The sequence below is a fragment of the Elgaria multicarinata genome, chromosome 3, assembly GCF_023053635.1.
Source record: "Elgaria multicarinata webbii isolate HBS135686 ecotype San Diego chromosome 3, rElgMul1.1.pri, whole genome shotgun sequence".
In the NCBI taxonomy this organism is placed as follows: domain Eukaryota; kingdom Metazoa; phylum Chordata; class Lepidosauria; order Squamata; family Anguidae; genus Elgaria; species Elgaria multicarinata.
Genome location: NC_086173.1, coordinates 72508556 through 72529069, shown reverse-complemented (window position 1 = coordinate 72529069; position 20514 = coordinate 72508556). Strand labels below are relative to the sequence as shown.

At 43.7% G+C, this 20514-nt stretch overlaps 1 protein-coding gene across 2 annotated transcripts in view; it reads left to right on the top strand.

The window, feature by feature from the left end:
* The window catches only part of ARHGEF37 (Rho guanine nucleotide exchange factor 37), a 64002-nt gene that overhangs the window by 33280 nt on the left and 10208 nt on the right, over positions 1-20514 (top strand). For both annotated transcript variants that reach the window (XM_063120590.1, XM_063120589.1), the window contains exons 2-9: positions 443-654; positions 3035-3158; positions 4562-4709; positions 8553-8752; positions 9829-9959; positions 12749-12853; positions 18368-18478; positions 19983-20312. In XM_063120590.1, the coding sequence (XP_062976660.1) occupies positions 451-654; positions 3035-3158; positions 4562-4709; positions 8553-8752; positions 9829-9959; positions 12749-12853; positions 18368-18478; positions 19983-20312 (1353 nt within the window). In that variant the 5' untranslated portion in view covers positions 443-450. The remainder of the gene's footprint in view (positions 1-442; positions 655-3034; positions 3159-4561; positions 4710-8552; positions 8753-9828; positions 9960-12748; positions 12854-18367; positions 18479-19982; positions 20313-20514) is intronic.

Genomic DNA, 20514 nt, shown 5'->3' with positions numbered 1-20514 from the left:
AGTTTCCACATATGTGGCCATATGTGGAACCCTGAAGGACCGGACTGGAACTCCAAGCAGGTTGGATATGGACCCCGGATCTGGGATTCTACATCCCTGATGTATGCAATCCCCAGTGCTTTGTGCTGTCCCTCTCTAGGGAGAATGTATGGTGTATCTCCTTCAGAAACAGAAAGATGCTTTCTTAAATTACTATTGCTATACGTTTTTGGTGCCACCAGTTACAAAGATATCAGAAGATATAATGGGATAGTATATGATACTTTTAAAGCAGCAGCTCAAACACATAATTGGCAAAGTGGCAAAGATGTTTAGAGGTAAATAAATAATGGTAAAATCAACAAGGGATTCTCATAGGATTGTAGAGTCAAGATGAGACTGAACGTTATTAAGTGGCTGATTGGCACTAGCTCTGCTTTTTCCTCTCTCCTTCTCTTTCTAGCTCCTGACATGGCCAATGACAGCACAGAAGAACTGCCAGCTGAAGAGACACCAGAGGCTGAAGAACATATATATGACATAGTGAAATGGCCTGACAAAGCAGAGCAGAATCAGCGAATGGCTCTGGAGGAGCTCTTCAACACAGAGACGGGCTATGTACACAACCTTCAGCTGTGCATTTCAGATATCCGTAACCACCTCCAGAAAAAGCAGGTGAGAGATAGAGAGGTTGGTGGGGGCACCTTAACCTCAAAACATTTACTTGGAAGTGACTTGTGTACCAGAATGCGTAAATCCACCACAGGGAATCCCACATTATGTAAACAGCAATATATCTGGGAAAGTAAGAGAGCCAAGCGTTAATTGCTTGTAGTGAAATTGAGATCTTGGGGCAAACTAAAGCCCTATTCAGGCATTCTGCACCTGAATAGGGCAAACATGTGAAAAGAAGTGCTCCTAGGGCGACCATATGAAAAGGAGGACAAGGCTCCTGTATCAGTTGTATTGAAAAGGGAATTTCAGCAGGTGTCATTTGTATGCATGCAGCACCTGGTGAAATTCCCTCTTCATCACAACAGTTGAAGCTGCAGGAGCCCTGCCCTCTTGGCTAGAGACATTGTGTTTGTCACCCCCTTCTCATGGAGGGTGACTGAAGAGAACTATATCTGTGAAGGCTCTCTACATGAGCAAGAATGTTGATTTCCCCGCCAAGTATACAAACACAGCTCAATTCTAAACAAGTTTACCAAGGACTAAGCCCCAGTGCAACATGCCTGCAAAAGCAACAGCTCAGTTATATGCAGGGTATTTAGAAGTTAGTTGCATTTAAACACCCTCTAATCTCTGATCAGAGGTAACGGCAAAAAAAGAAAAAGAAAAAAAGAAGCCTTTAAACACCCTCACTGATTGAAAAAAAGGAGGAAAACAAGTTTGCTGGTTGGATAAGGCACCCAAAGGGGCATATCTGGTCTGTGGGCCAGAGGTCCCTTATCCCTGATGTTGAGGGAAGACTGCTTCATTGGGAGATGCTTCACGTAGCATCCATTTGGGGAGGTATTGTATGTTGTAGGATAGGAGTCGGCATCATTCATAAACTGTTTTATTTATTTGTTTATTATTTAGGGTGGCCATATGAGAAGGAGGACAGGGCTCCTGTATCTTTAACAGTTGTACTGAAAAGGGAATTTCAGCAGATGTCATTTGTATATGTGGAGAACCTGGTGAAATTCCCTCTTCATCACAACAGTTAATGGTGCAGGAGCTATACTAGAGTGACCAGATTTAAAAGAGGGCAGGGCACCTGCAGCTTTAACTGGTGATGAAGAGGAAATTTCACCAGGTTCCCCATATATACAAATGACACCTGCTGAAATTTCCTTTTCAATACAACTGTTAAAGATACAGGAGCCCTGTCCTCCTTTTCATATTATCACCCTATATTATTCATTTGTTACATTTATAGCCCTCCTTTCCTCCAAGGAGCCCAAGGTAGCATACACGATCCTCCTTTCCATTTTATCCTCACAACAATCCTGTGAGGTGGGTAAAGCTGAAAGTAAGTGACTGACCCACAGTCACCCAATGAGCTTCATGGCCAAGTGGGGACTAGAACCCAGGACTTTTGAGTCCCAATGCAGCACTCTAACCAATATATACAACAGCTGGCTTTATTCATTAATTAAATGTATATCCCACTTTTCTGCCGAAAAAAGCACTCAGGGTGGCTGTTGCTATACTCTTCCCCCAGTTCCTTCAGCAAAAAATGGAGGATACTTGGATGTTTAAGGGTCTTCTAGGAGGTGACCACTGGTTCCTATTGCCAACCCTGCTAGACAGTGACTACTGAACAAAAGTGGCTCTTATTTTATCTACATTCATTCTGCAACAGTATGCTCTACATCAATACGTAGGTGTTTGTAGATCTACATATGAAGGCATAGTTGAGACACAGGTCATGTCTAGATGACAGCTTATCCCGAGGATCGCCCTGGGATCATCTCTGTGCATCCACATGATGCACAGGGGATCCCGGGGACAGGGAGGGATGATCCCTCCCTTTCCCCAGAATAACCGGGACAGCTTTAATCCCAACTTTTCCTGCAGTCTCTACAATGTCCGGAGACTGTGGGACGTGCGGTTGGCCATCCCAGTTTCATCCCGGCTCCTCGTGAGTAAACGCAAGGAGCTGGGAACCAGGTATGGGGCACGGAGCGCTTCAGGAGCTCCGTGCCCATCGGGGGGGGGGGAGGGGATCTTTTTTTAAAAAATGACAACGAACCTTTTCAATGGATCGCTCGAGCACTCATCTTCATTAAAAAAAAATCCAAAATGGCAGCTGCACCGTCCTCCTTCCTCTCGGGACCTTGAGCGCCGCATGTAGTCTGAGGGGGAGGATCTCGTGATCACCATATCAAGAGATCCTCCCGCTCCCCTCTTTAGGTCTAGACATGCCCACAGAGAGAGAGAGAGAGAGAGAGAGAGAGAGAGAGCACTGCTCAAAGGATCGTAGTCACTTTCTCACTCTTGGAAAAAATGAGCATGTGCTCAGAACAGAGAAGGAATTGGAGCATGGTCCTTTTGTTGTGTCTTTCAGCTGCCTGAAATTGACCTGGAAGGATTGTTCTCTAATATAGATGATGTCTTGTGTGTTTCCAAACGTTTCCTGAAAGGAATTGAAGCTACAGTGAATCAAGAGCATGAACAGCTCTTTCACGTCTGTGAGTAGGAATTTGACAATCAGCCCTTTCCGTGGCTTTCTGGCACAGATGTTTTTAAATGAGCTATATACCTTGTGTTATATTAAGGCCTGTTTATTGGTAGCAATATGACTAATTGTTGTGATGCAGAGGAGAGCAATTTTTCTCTGATCACACAGCTATGCTCCCGCCAATCTTGGTTTTCAAAAGAGAAATCACATTAGAGGTGAGCATTTACAAAGCCAGAAGACTTAGATGTTAATTACCTTTGGAATCAACGCACAATTCCTGTGATTCCATAATTGTTACTGCCATCCATGGAAGAAGAAAATAATTACTTTGAAGGTGTTTATGTGGCCAAGAGGACAACCACCTCTGTTAATTTGTGCCAAGTTTAAAATCATACCCCAAAGTATAGACAAGGGGAAGGTCATAGCAAGATTTCATCTGTGATGCTGTTGCATTAGAGCGCAAGAAGAGGAACTGTACTTCCAGCGCTTGAGCTAAGTGAAGGGAGGGAAACTTGCAGTTTCACAGCTGGATGAGGAGCTAAGGGAGCAGAGAACGGCTGTCTGATCCATTGATTGGTTTCAAGCTTTTCCTGTGTAACAGCAAATCAGCTTGTCCCTGTGGTGTGTGTTTTTAATCCCAGCCAGATGGACCACTTTCCCTTATGTCAGAGAAGCCATTCTGGAAACCCTATAGCAGATGTTTTTTGTTACCCCAAACCTACTCTTGACTTAGAAAGCGATGTTGAGGGGCATTTGGGATACAGAAGGGGGAAAAATGGCTATAGAACAGCTTCTGTGAGGTAATGGAAAGTGGTCAGTCTGGCTGGGATTAAAACCTCCCACAGGGATAAACTAAGGAACAAGAAGAGTTCCTGAGAGGCAGGGAAACTAAAGAACATGGAGCCCAGAAGCAAGGAAGCGGAAGCAAAAAAAGTGCAAAGTGGACTACAGATGAAGGAAAGACAACCCAGAGGAAGAGCAGGTGGAAAATAAAGCTTCAGTGAATCTAATCACAGCGGGAGTATAGACAAATGGTGCCACAAAGGCTCCTGGGATGTATACTGGGAGTAGGTGGGAGGACAAAGGGGGAAGCAAACCATCCTAAGCTGGTGGGCACCTAGTCGTCTGTTGGCAGCAGTGTGGCTTAGCAAATGATTAACCAACCCACCATGGCTTGCTTTCAGTGTGGCTTATCACGATGTACAGAATGGCTTGAATTAACTAGACAACTCTGGCTTTGCAGTAACATTTGGAGTGGTTTCCATATATATATATATGGAAGTGGGATTAATTGCTGAGATTTGAAGACATTTTTTGTAATGTTTTGATGTCTCTGAGGGTTTTTAATAGGCACATCTGCAGGAAATCTGCCTGAATCTCCGGTATGATTGTCTTGTAACTTTGCTATGGTAGGCGCTTTATTCAACGAGCTCAAAGAGGACATGGAGACTGTCTATAAGATTTATTGTGCCGACTATGATCAAGCTCTTCTGCTGCTGGAGATCTACAGGAAGGACCCAAGACTGCAAAGAGAGATTGTGGATACCTTGACTACCACAGTGTAAGTAGTTGCCTTGATGGCAGGAGCCATGTCACCCAGACATCTGATTGTGTTAAACCTCTTGAAAAAGAAAAGTGGTGTAGAAGATGTTTTAAAAGCTATTTTAATATTGATATGAGAGATGTTTCCTGATAGTGGGGTCCTAGCACTACCGATCAGAAAGCATTATAATGCCATTCTGCCTTTTCTTCCTTAACTTCGTTAGAGAACCAGTGTGGTGGGATATAAAAGTAATAAATATATAATGGATTTTCTGCAGTAAGAAATAAGATGGAAGAAAACATGGGAATGCCACAGGTAGAAGACAATATGGTCTGGAAGCCCCCTGGTCATCAATAAAAGCCCCCTGATCATCAATAAAATTCCATGAATGAAGCAGGATGATGGTGCAGTAAAAGCCTCATCTGAAAGCATCTCGACTCAATTTAACTTTATTTGCAAATCAAATCAGAGGCTTAAATTAAACCTATCGAGTTGGTTTAGGAGAAGTAGAATACAGAGGGTTGGATCCAGTATTTTCCATTCACAGAAGATGCCTCTGCTGGACTTTTGGGGATCTCCCCACCCCCCCTTGCGCCCTCTGTGCAGCATTTTCAGGGAGCTGGAGGGGCTGCCGGGATGTGTGGAGTCCAGTTCCACTAGTGCACTTCTACATATCTAAATCTGGATCCAACCCAGGGTAAATCATATTTCTGGTAATGGAAATATTTTATCGAATATTGGAACATGCAATACACTGTATTGTATCAAAATATATTTTGCATTATAGGTTTAAGATCTACAATTACTTTCATTGAGTGACTTTTTGGCTATAAAATTCTAAATGGCTGAGCCCCTGTACTCTTCAGGTGTGTACAGCTTGATTTCATGGTTGTCTACTTGGAAGTAGGTCCCACTGCATTTAAAGGGATTTACTCCCAGGTATGGGTGCGTAGGATTTTAACCTTAGATACTTTGTGCCAGATGTTTGGATTTAAGGAGACATGGGTAGCTGATGTGGACTTTAATATTTAGTGATTATTTCTTCTATTGGTTTTATGGCTGTTTCCTTTGAAGTATTGTTATCTTTCTGAAGCACTCTGATTGGGGCAGTTTAAATTGCTTACAGGCATAGATTGCTGCAATGCAGGAACAGAAGTAGGTTGGTGAATGACTGTCTACTTGCCCTTAGCAATGTATACTTACTCCTCGTGCTTCTGCTTCTGTTGCTGGCAAAGCTTTTAGCTGGGTCACTGCAGATGGTGAATCTAAATGCATAAAGAATTGAGCCCGCCTGGATGTAGAAGTTTCTGCTTTTCAGCCTACTCTTCAGTGTATTTCTGGATGTGGCTAAAAAAAGATTGTCAACCATGCTGTGGTACCTGCTCATTGACTCTGCTGCAGGCTCCTAGTCCGAGCCCTGTTACTCCCTCTCTCCATCTGTGAGAGAAGAATCAATCCCAGAGTGAGTTTGTTAGCTAAACAAACATGACACTGTGTGTAATGAGGCAAGGGCATCAGTCAGTGGCTGGCAGCGTCTGTGTCCTTTGGGTCACTCCATCACTTCAGCTGGCTGAGACAGTTATCTGAGTGACTGAGCACGGCTGTGAGAGGTGACAGTTCTCTGTTCCAAAGGAGCAAGGAACACGATGCCCAAACCAGAGAGCATAAATCTGCTAGTGTCTGCACACTTCAGTGGAACATGGTGCATACCAGTTAAGCTCTGAATTTGGAGGAAGTTCACCAAAAAAGAAAGAAAAAAGTATCATAGAAAAGAGCAGTGTGTGAATTCATTGTACAAAGATGGGCTTCAGATGGGATATCTGAAAGATTGCCTCCTTCCATATGAACCTGCCCATAGTTTAAGATCTTCTTTGAATGCCCTTCTGTGTGTCCATCCACCAAGAGAAGTTAATTGGTGGGAACACTAGATAGCTCCTTCTTTGTGACAGCACCCTGGTTGTGATACTTCATCCCAAAGGAAGTTTAGCTGGCTCCTTCTTTCTTCAGTTTTAAGCAGGCTGTTGCTAAAACTTTTGTTGTTGTTCCATATGGCTTTTTTTTTTAGTATTTTAAATCTCTTAGCTCTGCAGTCTTTGGGCTCCATCACACCAGCATTTTATCACACTCTCGTCATGCCTGGTTTGCATTTTGCAGCACGGCACTCACATAGTGTCATGCCTGTTCTGCAGTCCCCGCCTCTTCCCCTCCGTTTTTTGTGTTTTCCTAGAGCAGGGAAAGTCTGGTTTATTTCCTTCATGCGGGATTAAAGTGCCCTTCCACCCCCGTGTATTGCCGTCCTTGTGCTATGTCCTTTGTTGGGAGCTTGTGCTTTGAAGGGAGGACTTGCTGATGAAAGAGGAGGGCGGGGAGGTTCTCCTCCAGCACGCTGTGTTGAATGAATGGGCTTGTGCTGACTCAGTTGAACAACAAGAACCAATGGACTGGAGGGGGGAGGAGAAGGGGCGGGGTGGAGTGGGAAGGCAAACAAGTGAAAGGAGATTTCACCGATACAATGGTGATACCACAAACACACGTGAAAGGGACCATTAGCTTGACCTCCTAATGAAATGTAGGTTGAAATTGCGGAGGCAAACCAGGAAAAAAAAAAGTAGGTGTGATGGAGCCCTATGTTTAAGGTTCTCTTCTGCTTTCAATTTCTGTTATTGGAACGGCATTTCTATTGTTTCTAATGCTTTAAAACTGTTGCAAGTTTTAACTGTAAGTTGCTTTGTGTGTGTGTGTGGGGGGGAAGCGACTCATAAATTTACAAAAATAAATAAATCCAATCTTCCCAGTGTGGGTCCCTTGATTTCTGGTAACCCATGATGTGCCATGCAAGTACAGCACCATTCCAGTGGTCAGCCCCTGATGTGGCCTTCCTTGTCAAGAACTGAGCCGTCCTCCTGTACTTCTTTGTATGGAATTCACTGCCATAAGTTGTGATGGCCATTGGCTTAGATGACTTTAAAAGGGGATTAGACAGATTCATGGGGGATAAGGCTATCAGTCACAGAACCTCCATATTCAGGGGCTGCATGTCACTGAATATCAGCTGCTAGAGAGTAAGAACAGGAGAAAGCTATTGTCTTTGTGCTCTACTCATGGGATCCCTAGAGGCATCTGGCTGGCCATTGTTGCAATAGGCTGGTGGACTAGGTGATGCACCAGGCTTTGATGCACCAGACAGTGATACAATGACAATGCACTAGGACCAGGTGGCCTCAAAAGTCATGATCTGGATTTATTTCAGATCAAAACCAAAGTCTGAAGCCCAGTCCAAAGCGGATTTGTAAGTGGCAAAATTTCAAATAAAAAATGTCAGCAAAGTTTTCTGCCATCTCTATTAGTACTCTTTCTGAAGAGATCCATTTGTAAGCTCCATCCAACGAGCATTTGATTGCATGCTCAACTGGGCATTCACAGAGTTTGCTCAGGTCCCTCACATGATGTTGTCTGCCTCTCGCACGTCTTCCGCCCCTTCTGGCCTTCCTTGCATGACAAAAAAAAACCCTTCATTAAGTCCGATGTATTTTTAAATACAGAATTGCTGCTCTTTCCTGTGTGCAAGAGAAGCAGCGCCATTAGAACAGTGGACTCAATGGGCCTCATGCTCCTTGTGTACTTCCTCTTTTGAAAAGAGGTAGTAACTGAGGAACAAAAACGGGCGGAGAAGCGATGGTAGGGAGCGTGTTTCCCCCAGTGTGATGGAGCTTAGAGTATGGTACCATTTTTGGCAGGCAACACGGCCACATGGAGCCTGCCTGTCTATTGGAGAACACTCAGTAGTTGCTCCTCCAGTTGGGAAAAGTCCAGTTCTGAAGTTCTCTTAAATTTTGATATAATTCTGTGTCTCTTGGACAGACCTCACACAGCTGCTTCAGACCTGAGCTTCTTCCTGGTGATGCCAGTGCAACGGATCACAAAATACCCACTGCTGCTGCAGAAGATTTTGGAAAACACTCCCAACACTGACAGTGCCTATGAAGCCCTTCAAGCTACAGCCAGAGCTATGACAGACATCAACACCAATATCAACGAGTACAAAAGGCACAAGGAAGTAGGTGAGGGAAAAACATGCTCTCTGGGCTCCTTCTGGTATGGAACTCCAGTAGCTTAGTATTGTGCAGTTGGTTTCGGCCACATGGAGCTATTTTTCCTGCTGTAGCCACTGTGTGGTATGCTTGCTGTCTCTTCACAGGACATCTACAACAACAACAACAACAACAGATTAAAAAATACCCACTTCTAACACCAGTTCTGAACTGAGTTTGCTGAGCCAGCACATAAGACTTAGACATTTTTATTTATTTATTACGTTTTTATATCACTCAATAGCCAAAGGTCTCTGGTCAGTTCAGAAAAAACAGCCTAAGATTCACAAATGGATCTGGATCTGAACCACAATGGACAGCATTAACTGCTGACAGGTGACATCTGACATATATGCAAACGTATTGGGGACGTCCATCTTGAAAAGAGACGGTGCCTTTGAATGCACGACTATGCTTTTGCACTGTTGGCTAATCAGGTCTGAGGGATGAGATTTAGTGTCAGTATTAGGACCAGCCAATACTGAAGTTAGCTTTGAAGTTTCCCCCTTATTAAAAGCAAAAGGGGCAGGAAATAAATATCCACCAGGACAGAGCTTGCCCCTTATAAATGTGTGGTCTTGTCAGGTGGACGTGGTCCAGATTTATTCATATTTAGAAATAAATGGGATTTAAGATAGTCATGTCTAACTTAACTCCTAATTATTCCAGTGACTGTACGTAAGTATGACTAAATCTGGATCCAACTTGGTGTGTGTGTGCGTATACTATCGTGTTTGAAGAGACAATAGTCATGAGACAGCCCCCTGAGGGTATATTGGTGCCTCCTAGAAGGTTACTAAACTAGCTTCCTCTCATGGCAGTCTTGGGCCCAGTTTTACATTATAGATTGTTGGTGTATCAGAATGAATCAAAATAAGGCATTTCTCCATCACGGTGATACCCCACAAATAACTCCTTTTTCTTTTTGTTTTGGGTCAATGCATTGTATTGCCAAATGCCCAGGACAGTCTTTCTTGCCTTATATAATGTGTTCCTTTTCTGCTGTCCTTCCTTTCCCTTCTTCTAATCTATGTTTCTGAGAACAGCAAATAAATACAACAAGGCCGGGTACCTGACCCTGCGGGAACGCTTGGCCCGCCTCAACGCACACTCCATTGCCAAGAAGACCACGCGACTGAGCCGCCTCTTTATGCATGAGGCTGGAATTGCAGCTAAGGTGAGTACCGCACCTGGAATGCTATGTATGTTTCTGATTACCACACCTGAAAAAGGACATTTTAGAGTTGGAAAAGGTGCAGAAAAGGGCAACCAAAACAATCAAGCAGCTGGAGCAACTCTTCTATTATTTATTTATTTATTTATTTATTTGTTTGTTTGTTTATTTATTTATTTATTTATTTCATTTATATACCACCCTATAGCTAAAGCTCCCTGAATGGTTTACAAAGGTTAAGAACAGTGAGTATTAAAAACAAATATACAAAAATTTTAAACCAACAAAAGCATAACAATGACAATATCCATTTAAAACAACTATTCTGGGGTCAGTTAAAAACTCAGCATATGTTGTTAACTGCCTGGGAGAAGAGAAAAGACTTGACCTGGCGCTGAAAAGATAACAATGTTGACGCCAGGTGAGCCTCATCAGGGAGATGATTCCATAATTGGGGGGCCACCACTGAAAAGGCCTCTCCCTTGTTGCCATCCTCCAAGCTTCCCTCGAAGTAGGCACTTGGAGGAGGACCTTAGAAGTTGAGCGTAGTGTATGAGTAGGTTTATGTTGGGAGAGGTGTTCCATCAGGTATTGTGGTCCCAAGCCTTGTAAGGTTACAGCATCTTGGACTATCTATCTTAGAAAAAATGGTGAGTATAGGGATTTATAATACAAAATTATGTGTGGAGTGGAGAAAATAGAAGCTGAATGGTGAGAGATTCAAGACAGATTAAAGGGAGATTTTTCTTCACATAGCGAAAGTATCGAATTCACTTTCGTAAGATGTACTGGTGGTGGCTGCTTACTTGGATAGCTTTAAAAGGGGGTTAGATAAATTCCTAGAGGAGAAAGCAATCAGTGGCTACTAGGTATGATGGTTATATATTACCTCCAGTATCAGAGGAGATATGACTGTGTATACAATCAATGATGATGAAGATGATTAATATGGGGAACATGGTCAGGAGGTTGCTATGGCACCCATGGCCTGCTTGTGGCCACTGTGTGAGCAGGATGCTGGACTAAGTGGACCTTTGGGCTGATGGCTCTTCTTATGTTCTCACCATATTCTTTTCCCCTCCTCTGCTATCAGTATCTATGTGGAATGCCCGGGAGTGTGCTAGAGTGGCGAGGGAGGGTGTGGGGAGGATACACATTCTAACAGAGAGGCTGACTACTTTTGGCAAAGGGTTCGCCAGGTATCCACATACCACCCATAGTTCTCATCCCACCAGGCTGAACTCACTGGTGACTGCAGGTTGCTTCATAGATGGCCATAAGCGATCACATTTTAGCCTCTCTGAGCTCATGCAATCAATTTTGGGATCATGACATCCTCACTGAGGAGATCACATAACAACACCAACTCGTGACCTGGTCAGGGAGGTTTTTTTCATATGAAATGTCAACGCTAGTCATCTATGCGGTACTGTAAGCATGCAGAGCATTTTTCTGTCCTCATCACACCCCTGTTGGGGTATCAAGCTCAACACTGTTCTTGTTTTCCAGACACTGAAGCATTATGATCCTACTTAAGACTGGGCTTTGAGTAATTGACCTGGTGATCCGAGTTTTAAGTAATGATCCTTTACTTCCAGCTAGCAGTGTAAGGGCAACAGACCCAGGTCTATGTGAAAGTGTGGAAATAAATGGGAAGAACCCTGAAAAAAAAATGCAGGAACTGGAACAAAGCCAGTGGGATGAGCCCTTCCTACTGAAGTTACTGTAGTTTCAATATCCTGCTATAGCTGTTCACACAAAAGCTTTTCTGCACAAGGCATTTACTGTACCCCTGTGATTCCTTACGCATGGTTGTTTATGAGTTCTGTAGACAATGTTGTGATCCCCCAGTTTAGCTTCTTCTTTTTAAGCGCACTTTCCTGTGTTTCTTTAGAGCGGTGAAAATGGGGGATTATGTCTGAAAGTGAAAGAAATGATACCAGTTAGGCATCACAGCATTTCAGAGATGCAGAAGACGAACGTACATAGCAAGTCCTGTTTACACAGTATTTAGTTTTCTTTTAATCTAGGGCAGCCTTTCCTAACATGATATATGAAATACAACTCCCATCGTCCCTGACAATTCACCAAGTCGCCAGTGGCTGGTGGGAGCTGTAGTGCAAAACATCAGGAGGACAGCACATTGGGAAGGTTGATCTAGGGTGTGCATATGTCAGGGATTAAATTTAATTTCCTGGAAGCTTCCCAAAGTGGCAGGTGTTTGTTTTGTGTTTTGTGTAACGTATCATCACCATTGTCGTCATCATCATTGATTGTTTGCAATATATATTTAAAGCAATGATTGATATGCCCAGACATCACTATCCACTACAGCTTGCTGCCATGCAAGCACATTCAAAGCTCCATCCGACGAGCGTTTTACTGCACGCTCGTTACTGGGCACTCACAGATTGCTCACATGACATCTTCTGCCTCTCACACGTCTACTGCCCCTTCTGACCTTTGTTGTGCTGCAACACACACACACACACACACACACACACACACACACACACACACACACAGAATAAGTCCGGTTACTGCTCTCTCCTACCAAAATGAATGGGCTTTGTTACTTTCTGTTTTCAGGAAGTGCTATCAGAGCAATGACTGAGAAGGGATGGGAGCCGCGCGTTTCGACCTAGATGTGATGGGGCTTTAAGTGACTTATCTTCTTTCTTATCATCCTATAACTCAAAGCTAACCCTTTACTGCTTATGAGCCAATAGCTGAATCATTCCTGTCAAAACTAGAATTATCTCTCTCTCTCTCTATCTCTCTCTCTCTTTTAGACAGAGGACAAGGAGTTTGATGCACTGGAAGAAAAGTTCCAATGGTTGGCATCAGCTGTAACTGATCTGAAAGAGAATGTGGTGTCTTTCCTGAGCAATTTAGAGGTAATCCTTTATCTCATGCTGAAGCTAGTTCGCAGAACGAGAGTGGAAGCCTGAGCAGTGTATTTTGACAACCCATCGTTGTCTCTGGAGATGTTTCAGGAACTGATCAGAAAGAACTTGGCGATCATGACTGGAGCTATGTCCACTGCATAGAGGGTTTTAAACTTTTAGTTAGAACGCAGCTGCCCTGGCTCATTAGCTCTGATTTTGCAAGCTGCATAGCAACTGCGTTAATCCAGACTATTTTGCACAGCAGATCAGGGAAACAGGTGTGTGTGGCAGAGTCTGTACGTGCCACTATGCAATGTGGTTACCCTTTGTAAAAGCAGGAGTGCATACATTAGGTCTGCAAGCCAAATCCAGCCTGCTTGGGGTCCCAATCCGACCTACTGGGATTCCACAGATGGATGCACACCCTTTTCCCCAACCATGAACTGTTTTGTGGTTTCCTGGTGTTTGTGCAGGTTTCTCCTGTTCTAAAAGGTTGAAATGCCTCTCCTAAGGCTCAGTTACTGGCTGGCAGGAACAACTTTAAGCTAAAAAAAAATTATGCTGGTATTTTTGGTATTTTGGCTCCACCTACCAGTAGAAGGTGTCTCTTGAGCTTAGTGGGGTTCAACACCCTCAGACGAAAGTGACACATGGACCTGAACTAGAAAGCTGCCATTTTATGGGGCAAGAGCATCATACAGATGAGGAGGTACTGGGGGACCTACTTTACTTGCACCCCCATCTCTATAGCATGACTGTAAGAAGAGCCTTGCTGGATCAGGCCAAAAGTCCATCTAATCCAGAGGTTTCCAATTACCCTTGATAGACCTTTCATTGTCTTCCTTTTTTAGAGCCACCTTAGCTGGTGGCAGCCAATCCCATAAATTAATTACACATGGTGGAAAGAAGTACTTTCATTTATCTGTCCCCACTTTAGCCTATGGGAGGGAGTGTGCGCAAATTTGGGGAGTTTCTCATTTGCGCAAAGCAAGCAGCAACTGCAAATGCGAACGGGAATCAAGCATGAGATAAGCGGTGAGACGATATCTGGAAAATCCTGGCAATCTCAAGTATCACACATTCGTTCAGCCCTCATTAAAGCCGCAGAAGCCAGAGCACCATGTTTTCCCACTCCCATAGATATGGGGAAGGTATCCGTACGGCCTGCAGCTATCAGAGTTTCAATAAGCCTTTAGTGAGTCCCATTGCTCATCAAATTTTAAGCTTGTAGGGAGTATTTATGACTAAGTTGCATGAAATATTCTATAAAAATCTTTATTTAAATCTTTAACTTGAAAGGCAAAACAATATATATTTCAGAATTGGTTGATGGCCCTGTTGCATGGGAATTATTTTTAGATATGTTTATGGCAATCCTGTTTTGCAACATTGAGCAACCGTTTACTGAGAGTTCCTCAACTTTCAACTGGGGTAATTTTGACAAATTGTAGTGGGTTTAGAGAAAAATAAAAGAAATGACCAATGGGCTGGTGAGATTTGACTCAAAAAAGAAAAGAAGAAAAAAGAAAGAAAAAGAAGCCTCTAAAATGCTTTCCTAAAATATTCTGAGGATGAGTCCTGAATTATCATGAGATGGAGCAGCACCCCAAAGCATGAGGGGGTTTATTTAATACAGGGTGAGTCACATGGTACATGCAGTAAGTGTCAAATTATATGTTACCTGAAATGTATAGCTTCTGCCAAACCACATCTCTCCACTACATCTCCTGGACTAAAACAGACGCATCATAACAGCACTATAGTCCAAATTTCCCTTCCCACCCACCTGCCTGCAACAACAGTCAATGAAGTCGCACAGGGAGTGGGAAAATACTGAATATGATGACACGACATCATGTGTCTGCTTCAGCTAAAAACCGCCAGGAGATTCCAGGAAGACAAGAGAAGGTTCAGGCATGAACAGACATTTCAGATAAAGTCTAGTTTGGCTCTAACACATGAACTCATCATGTGCAAGAAACTTTCAAATATTTCATGGTGATTGAGAAATATACGCTTGCAAAATGTAAGTTATGCCATCTTTCTGTGGTTTACAGGCAGCTGGTCGATTCAGGCCTCAATCCAGATATTGTCATCCACAACAATGGTTGTGGTTGAGGATGCAATTTCCACCTGTATTACACTGGAAAGACGGCATCCCTGTCCACACCATCTACTATAAATAGGAGCCACACTGGATGACTTGCACCTGAATATGCACCCACATCCTGTCTGCACTTGCAGTTCAGGATCCAGGAATTCAGGATCCAACACATGCCCTGAAGCTGCTGCTGCACATGTGTCTCTCTTGCTAGAACAGAGCAAAAAACCAAAAGGGGGAGAGCATCCAAGTCAGATCAGAAGAAAGGGAGAAATGAGTTCTCAGGATGGAAAAGATGTTTTATTTCAAAGCCTGACGCGTTTCGGCCTGAATCTTTTCAAAGGCCTTCCTCAGGGGGATGCTAGAAGGTGTCTGCAGCAATACTTCTGGCAAGATAATTGCCTCCTGTGATAATCAAGGGCGACTGATCGGAGCACCCAACTGATGCTGTGCCTCGTTCACAAATGTTTATGGGGGTCCAGGCAACATTGTCTTGTACTTGTGACTCTCCCGTGTTTTCTTGCCGCTGCTTCCATCTTTTTCATTAATAGAGAAATAAAACCTGTTAAGGAGAAAAAGGCAGGTCAGCTGCACAAAGTCGTCTAATTGGTAGTGCTAGGAGCCCTCTGTCTGGAAGCACCCTCAATAACATACGCTCTGTAAGGATGAATTTCTGTGTCATACATCATACTCAAGTCCACATTTTTGTGCAAGTGATGCCATATAGCTTTGGACATGATGGTTCATGTTCAAAGCAGTAGTTTGGGATGATATGAACCAAGGTCGGAAATGAACAGACCTCTGAATGCATTGTTTGGTGTGTGTTCACCACAGCGTTATCATCTGCTTCGCCTCATACATCCACACAGGTTACAAGCAAAAAGCTAAAATTCCACCCACATGTAGACAAAGGCAGCAGGACTGTCCCAGCCTGCTTCCCCTGATGGAGTTTAGAGTGATGAAACAAATCCTTCCTCTTTCACTCTTTCCACTGATTCTGATCTTTGAGTTCCATCAGACGGGGAAAATTGCGTTCCCTTTCCAATGGCTCTGCTTCTCTTCCACATTTGCAGTGAGCTGTAATTGCACGAGGAAGTGAACAGTGACCATGTGGCCCATACAATTCAATGGGACAGCACCCTCTAGTGAGTGCTTTATAGCACAACTTTGCCTGTCCAAGGCAGGAAAACCTGACAAATACGAAATATCTCAGAAAAGTTAGTCAGTTCTGAGGTAAACTAGGGAATGGAGTGGAAGGCTGACAGCATCATCTAATGAACTATGAACATCCATGAGTAGCCAGACACGAGCATGTTATAAAACGCTCGTTTAAAGAAGCTCTTACACAAAGCCCTTTTCCTTGTCAGCCTAGGATATACACTAGGTCTGTACCGAATTGAAGAACTTTTTCTTGGCTCTGGGGTGGGAAACTTGTGGCCTACAACTCCCATCAGCCCCAGGCAGCACAGCCAAATGTAGCTGAACATCTGGAGGGGCTTAGCTGTTTCACTCACTTTGAAATCAACTGTTTTGTTTTGGCTTCATTTCAGAGGCAAGGCAAAATTATTTTGTGGGAAAGAATTGGAGCAACCACCATTTTGTTTTCCCCAGAAAGTCCTATTCTGAGTTGCTTTTTGAATGTTGGGAAATTAAAAATGGCTGCCAGCATAAAAAATGGCTGCTTTCTTTGTCACCCACTGAGGGTTGCTATTATAGTGGACAGCAGTTGAATATATGCTGAAAAACACAGAGATGGTTGAGCTTGCTTCCAGCAGCTCATTTAATTTTATTTGAGGGGCGCTGTGTTAAATACCCCACCAAAGAAAGGGCAATGATTGAAGCAAGTGTGTTAATATATAGATAGATATAAAGTCAGAGTCTGCCATGACTTGCAGTTCTATTTTGAAACCTGATATATTAGGAAAAGTTATTTTTACATTTGGATTTTCTTTTCAAATTTTCACAATAACCCCAAAGATGCACTAAGACATGATTAGGCCGCTAACCCTTTTGCAGCAAATGGTTAATGAGTGTGTTTAAACCATAGTTATACAGCCACCATGGTTAAGCCATGTTTAGCTCAAAATGCTTAACCACTGTGGCCTAGTGTGTCATCTGAACAGGGTCTTTGTGGGGTGGGGAAGAGGGGAGAATTGAGGACTAATAATGCAATTCTATGCATGTCTAGTCAGCAGTAAGCCTCATTGAGTTCAGTGGAATTTACTCCCAAGTAAACAGGGCCAGCGCCAGACTATTTTGCGCCCTAGGCAGATGTGCCGTACTGAAACCGGGGCGGCAGCTTTGGAACAGCGCGCCCGGAAGCCGCTCTAGGTGAGCAGCTTCCGGGTGTGCCGTTCGGCGCCCTCCTTTGCTTGGCGCTCTAGGCTGCCGCCTGAGCTGCCTCTATGGCAGCGCCGGCCCTGCAAGTAAATGTACTGTTGAATTGGTGAAATAATTTAGCAAAATAAAGCTGGGTAGTTGGGTAGAATTTCACTGCATAATTTCTCCTGAATGGTTTTTTGGTTTGTTTGTTTTTTGGGTCATATCACTGTTCCTTCTTAGCCCACATCTCAGAACTCTCTTTGAACAAGTAACTCTTTATAGCAGTAACTAAAATAACCATTGCCTCTGACCTCATGCTAAGGGCCCCATGTAATATGGTGTTCCACTGATTCTCTATTCAGGATAGGCTTTTGAAGTAGAGCCAGATTGAAATCTGAAACGGAGAAGTTCTTTCGATTCTTAAGTTAGCTGGACAGTAGGCAGAGTGTTGATCTCTGATCACAAATCACTGCTTCCCAAATTCTATGCATTCGGACCCAGCAATAGGTTGCAGAAAGTTTTCATTGGTAGGCAATCAGGCTGACAGCAGTAAGTGATAAGGGCAATTTAGCAGGCGGCAAGAGAAGACAATAATTTCGGTACCTGAGGATGAGAGCACCCAAGTGTATTCTGAAGGAAATTCCATCATGGAACTCTGGCTATAGAAAGCAGTACTTTCACTTCCTGCTTCTCTCTCACACTATTATGTTATTAGTCAATTTATCCTGTGAGCTGCCTTGAGTTTTGGAGAGGCAAGATACAAACTGGCCAGTTAATTAAAATTTAATTCCCCACTCTCCTTCCCTTCCCCCTTTTCCTCCCATTGCTTTTTCCTTTGCCTGATTTAAACGGTCTGCCTTCACCAGGGACCCATTTAAACAGATCTCGAGAAACATTGCTTGTATAAATAATAAACAGCGATGGAGCATTTATGAGCCTGCCAATTCATTCTCAAGTGACACTGTTCCCGCTTGGCTTTTCTGAGTATTCAAGAGAATCTGATCCAGCTCTAGTTACCGGAGCAGATCTGGCCTAGGTATGTTCTCAACAAAGTCATTTTTTAAAAAAAATGTTATTATGTCTATTTCTTTACTTTTTAGGCGTTCCTCAGTTCTAAACCACATGAGAATGAGCTGGACATAGGAGCAGGGACATCCCAACAATATCGCCACCTTGCAGGAAGACTCCATAGCACCGTCTTTCCTGAGTTTGTAAGTAGTATTTTGTTTCTAATTACAACTGGGCTAAGAAAAGACCAAATCAGAGGGGAAAGTGACATTGACTTGCCTTGGGCCCCTGCCTCAGGCCTTTTCCATCTTGAAGTAGCACATTTGGTGGCTGCCTACCTCCTAGTCTTTTGATATACACAAACCATTCTTATACTTCTTCATCAACATCTGCTTGATACTACAGCACTGAAGTTTTGCTTTGACTGTCTTCTGACTCACTATGTGCATTGCTGTAAAACACTGCTGTTACGTTGACACCGTTCAGACAGACAACACTTTGGTCAACGTGTTTTTGCTGCCTCATGACCATGGAACCACACCCTTAACCACACCCTAACCATATACCCCTCTGCTCATCCCGGTAGTCCTCCAACTGCCCCGTCCTTCATCCCAGCATACCTTGCAAGACACACAGCCCTGGGCAGCCAATTCCTAGCTGTTGCTGGTAGCCATGTTGAGGCTATGACACCCGTGGGCACCCATTAGAAGGCCCACCACTACAGCTCCCAGAAACCATTACGAGAGCTGTGCTCTGTCCCCACCTCATGATATGTCTATCTTGGTGGCCCCAGTACAGGTGTATAAAAGTCAGAAAGTTTCCTAAGAGCAGCACAACAATGGAACCAATTACCTAGGGCTTAGAGTGTTGTCTGAACAGGGTCACTATAAATTATTGTTAAGAACAGACATTCTTCGAGTTGGGCTGTTCATGTTGCCTAACAAGTGGGTTTCTGAGTAGGGGAATTCAGTGGCTGATCTTGTATTGTACAGACCTATGTTAGATCTACACTAGTCAAGTCTTACCGTTTTTAAGTGTGCGTTTGGTAGTATTTCGCCACATGATGTTCAGTTTGTGATGTTTTATTGTTGTCTGTTCTCCGGTTTTTATTTTGAACTTCTCTGAAGTAAGTCGTTCTATTTGTTATGATGTGGCCGATTTCATCGTATTAAATGGGTTTCCTGTAGTTCTTAATTAGCCAATCGCATTCCTGGGGGCATGTTTATGTAATTTCCACGCCCAAAGTTGGAGCCGTTTTTTTCTTTCAAGCCTCTTTTTGAAGCCACTTTTAGTTTCACTTTTGAGAGGCTGCAGGATCGTTTGTAAGTGGGGGATTCTTGGAGAGGAGAGGAAGTGGGAGGGGAAATTGGCAGCTGAGGGTGGGGGGAGAACAAATGGATTTCTTTTCTTAGTGTGGCCAAAAGGAATGCATTCCCATGGAAAGAGAAAAGTAAGTAAACGTTTTAAAAACTGCTACGTTTTAAATCGTTCAAAAACAAAACGTTCAATGACTGTAAAGACAACGTTTCATATACTAGTGTAGATCCCCTCCTAGTTCCTGGAAATGAGTATTTCCCTATTTTTGAGGCACAAGCAGGGAGCAGAAGCCAGTGAGCTACAGCCCCAAAGGCTTTTGATCTGCTGTAGAACCGATAGGGCACAGGAGACCAAGATTTCAGAAATGTCGTTGATTTTGCCTCTTTACAGAAGGAACGGCTGGAACACCTGGTGTACCTTCCACTGTGCAACTTGGCAGAGACTCTGAAAGGGCCTCAAAAACTGATCAAGAAGCGCTTGGACAAGCAGCTGGACTATGAGGAATTTGAAGAGAAGAGGAACGAAACAGGCAGTGTGACCTATGAAGAGGAGGCTGCCATGAATACCTATCTGGCCATGAACTCCTTGCTTGTGTCTGAGCTCCCTATATTCAACCATGTGGCCCTGCAATGGCTAGGACATATTCTGCATTCTTTTGTGGCTCTTCAGCGGGATTTGGCAAAGAAAGCTCTCCAGGAGGCAGAAGGGGAGATTGTCCAGGTAAAGGACAGGAATGGACGAGCCTCAAGAGTAGGCTTGGTTGGGCACCCTCCGAAGGTTCAGTTTCCAGCCAGAGCTCATGAACAAGAACCCCCTGGTGTGGCCCCATCTCTTAATAATTGCAACCTGCTTCTTCACCATCCTCTCCCTCTAGTCCAGGCCATGGTGGTGGAGGAGGAGAGAAGGAGGAGGAGCAGATGCC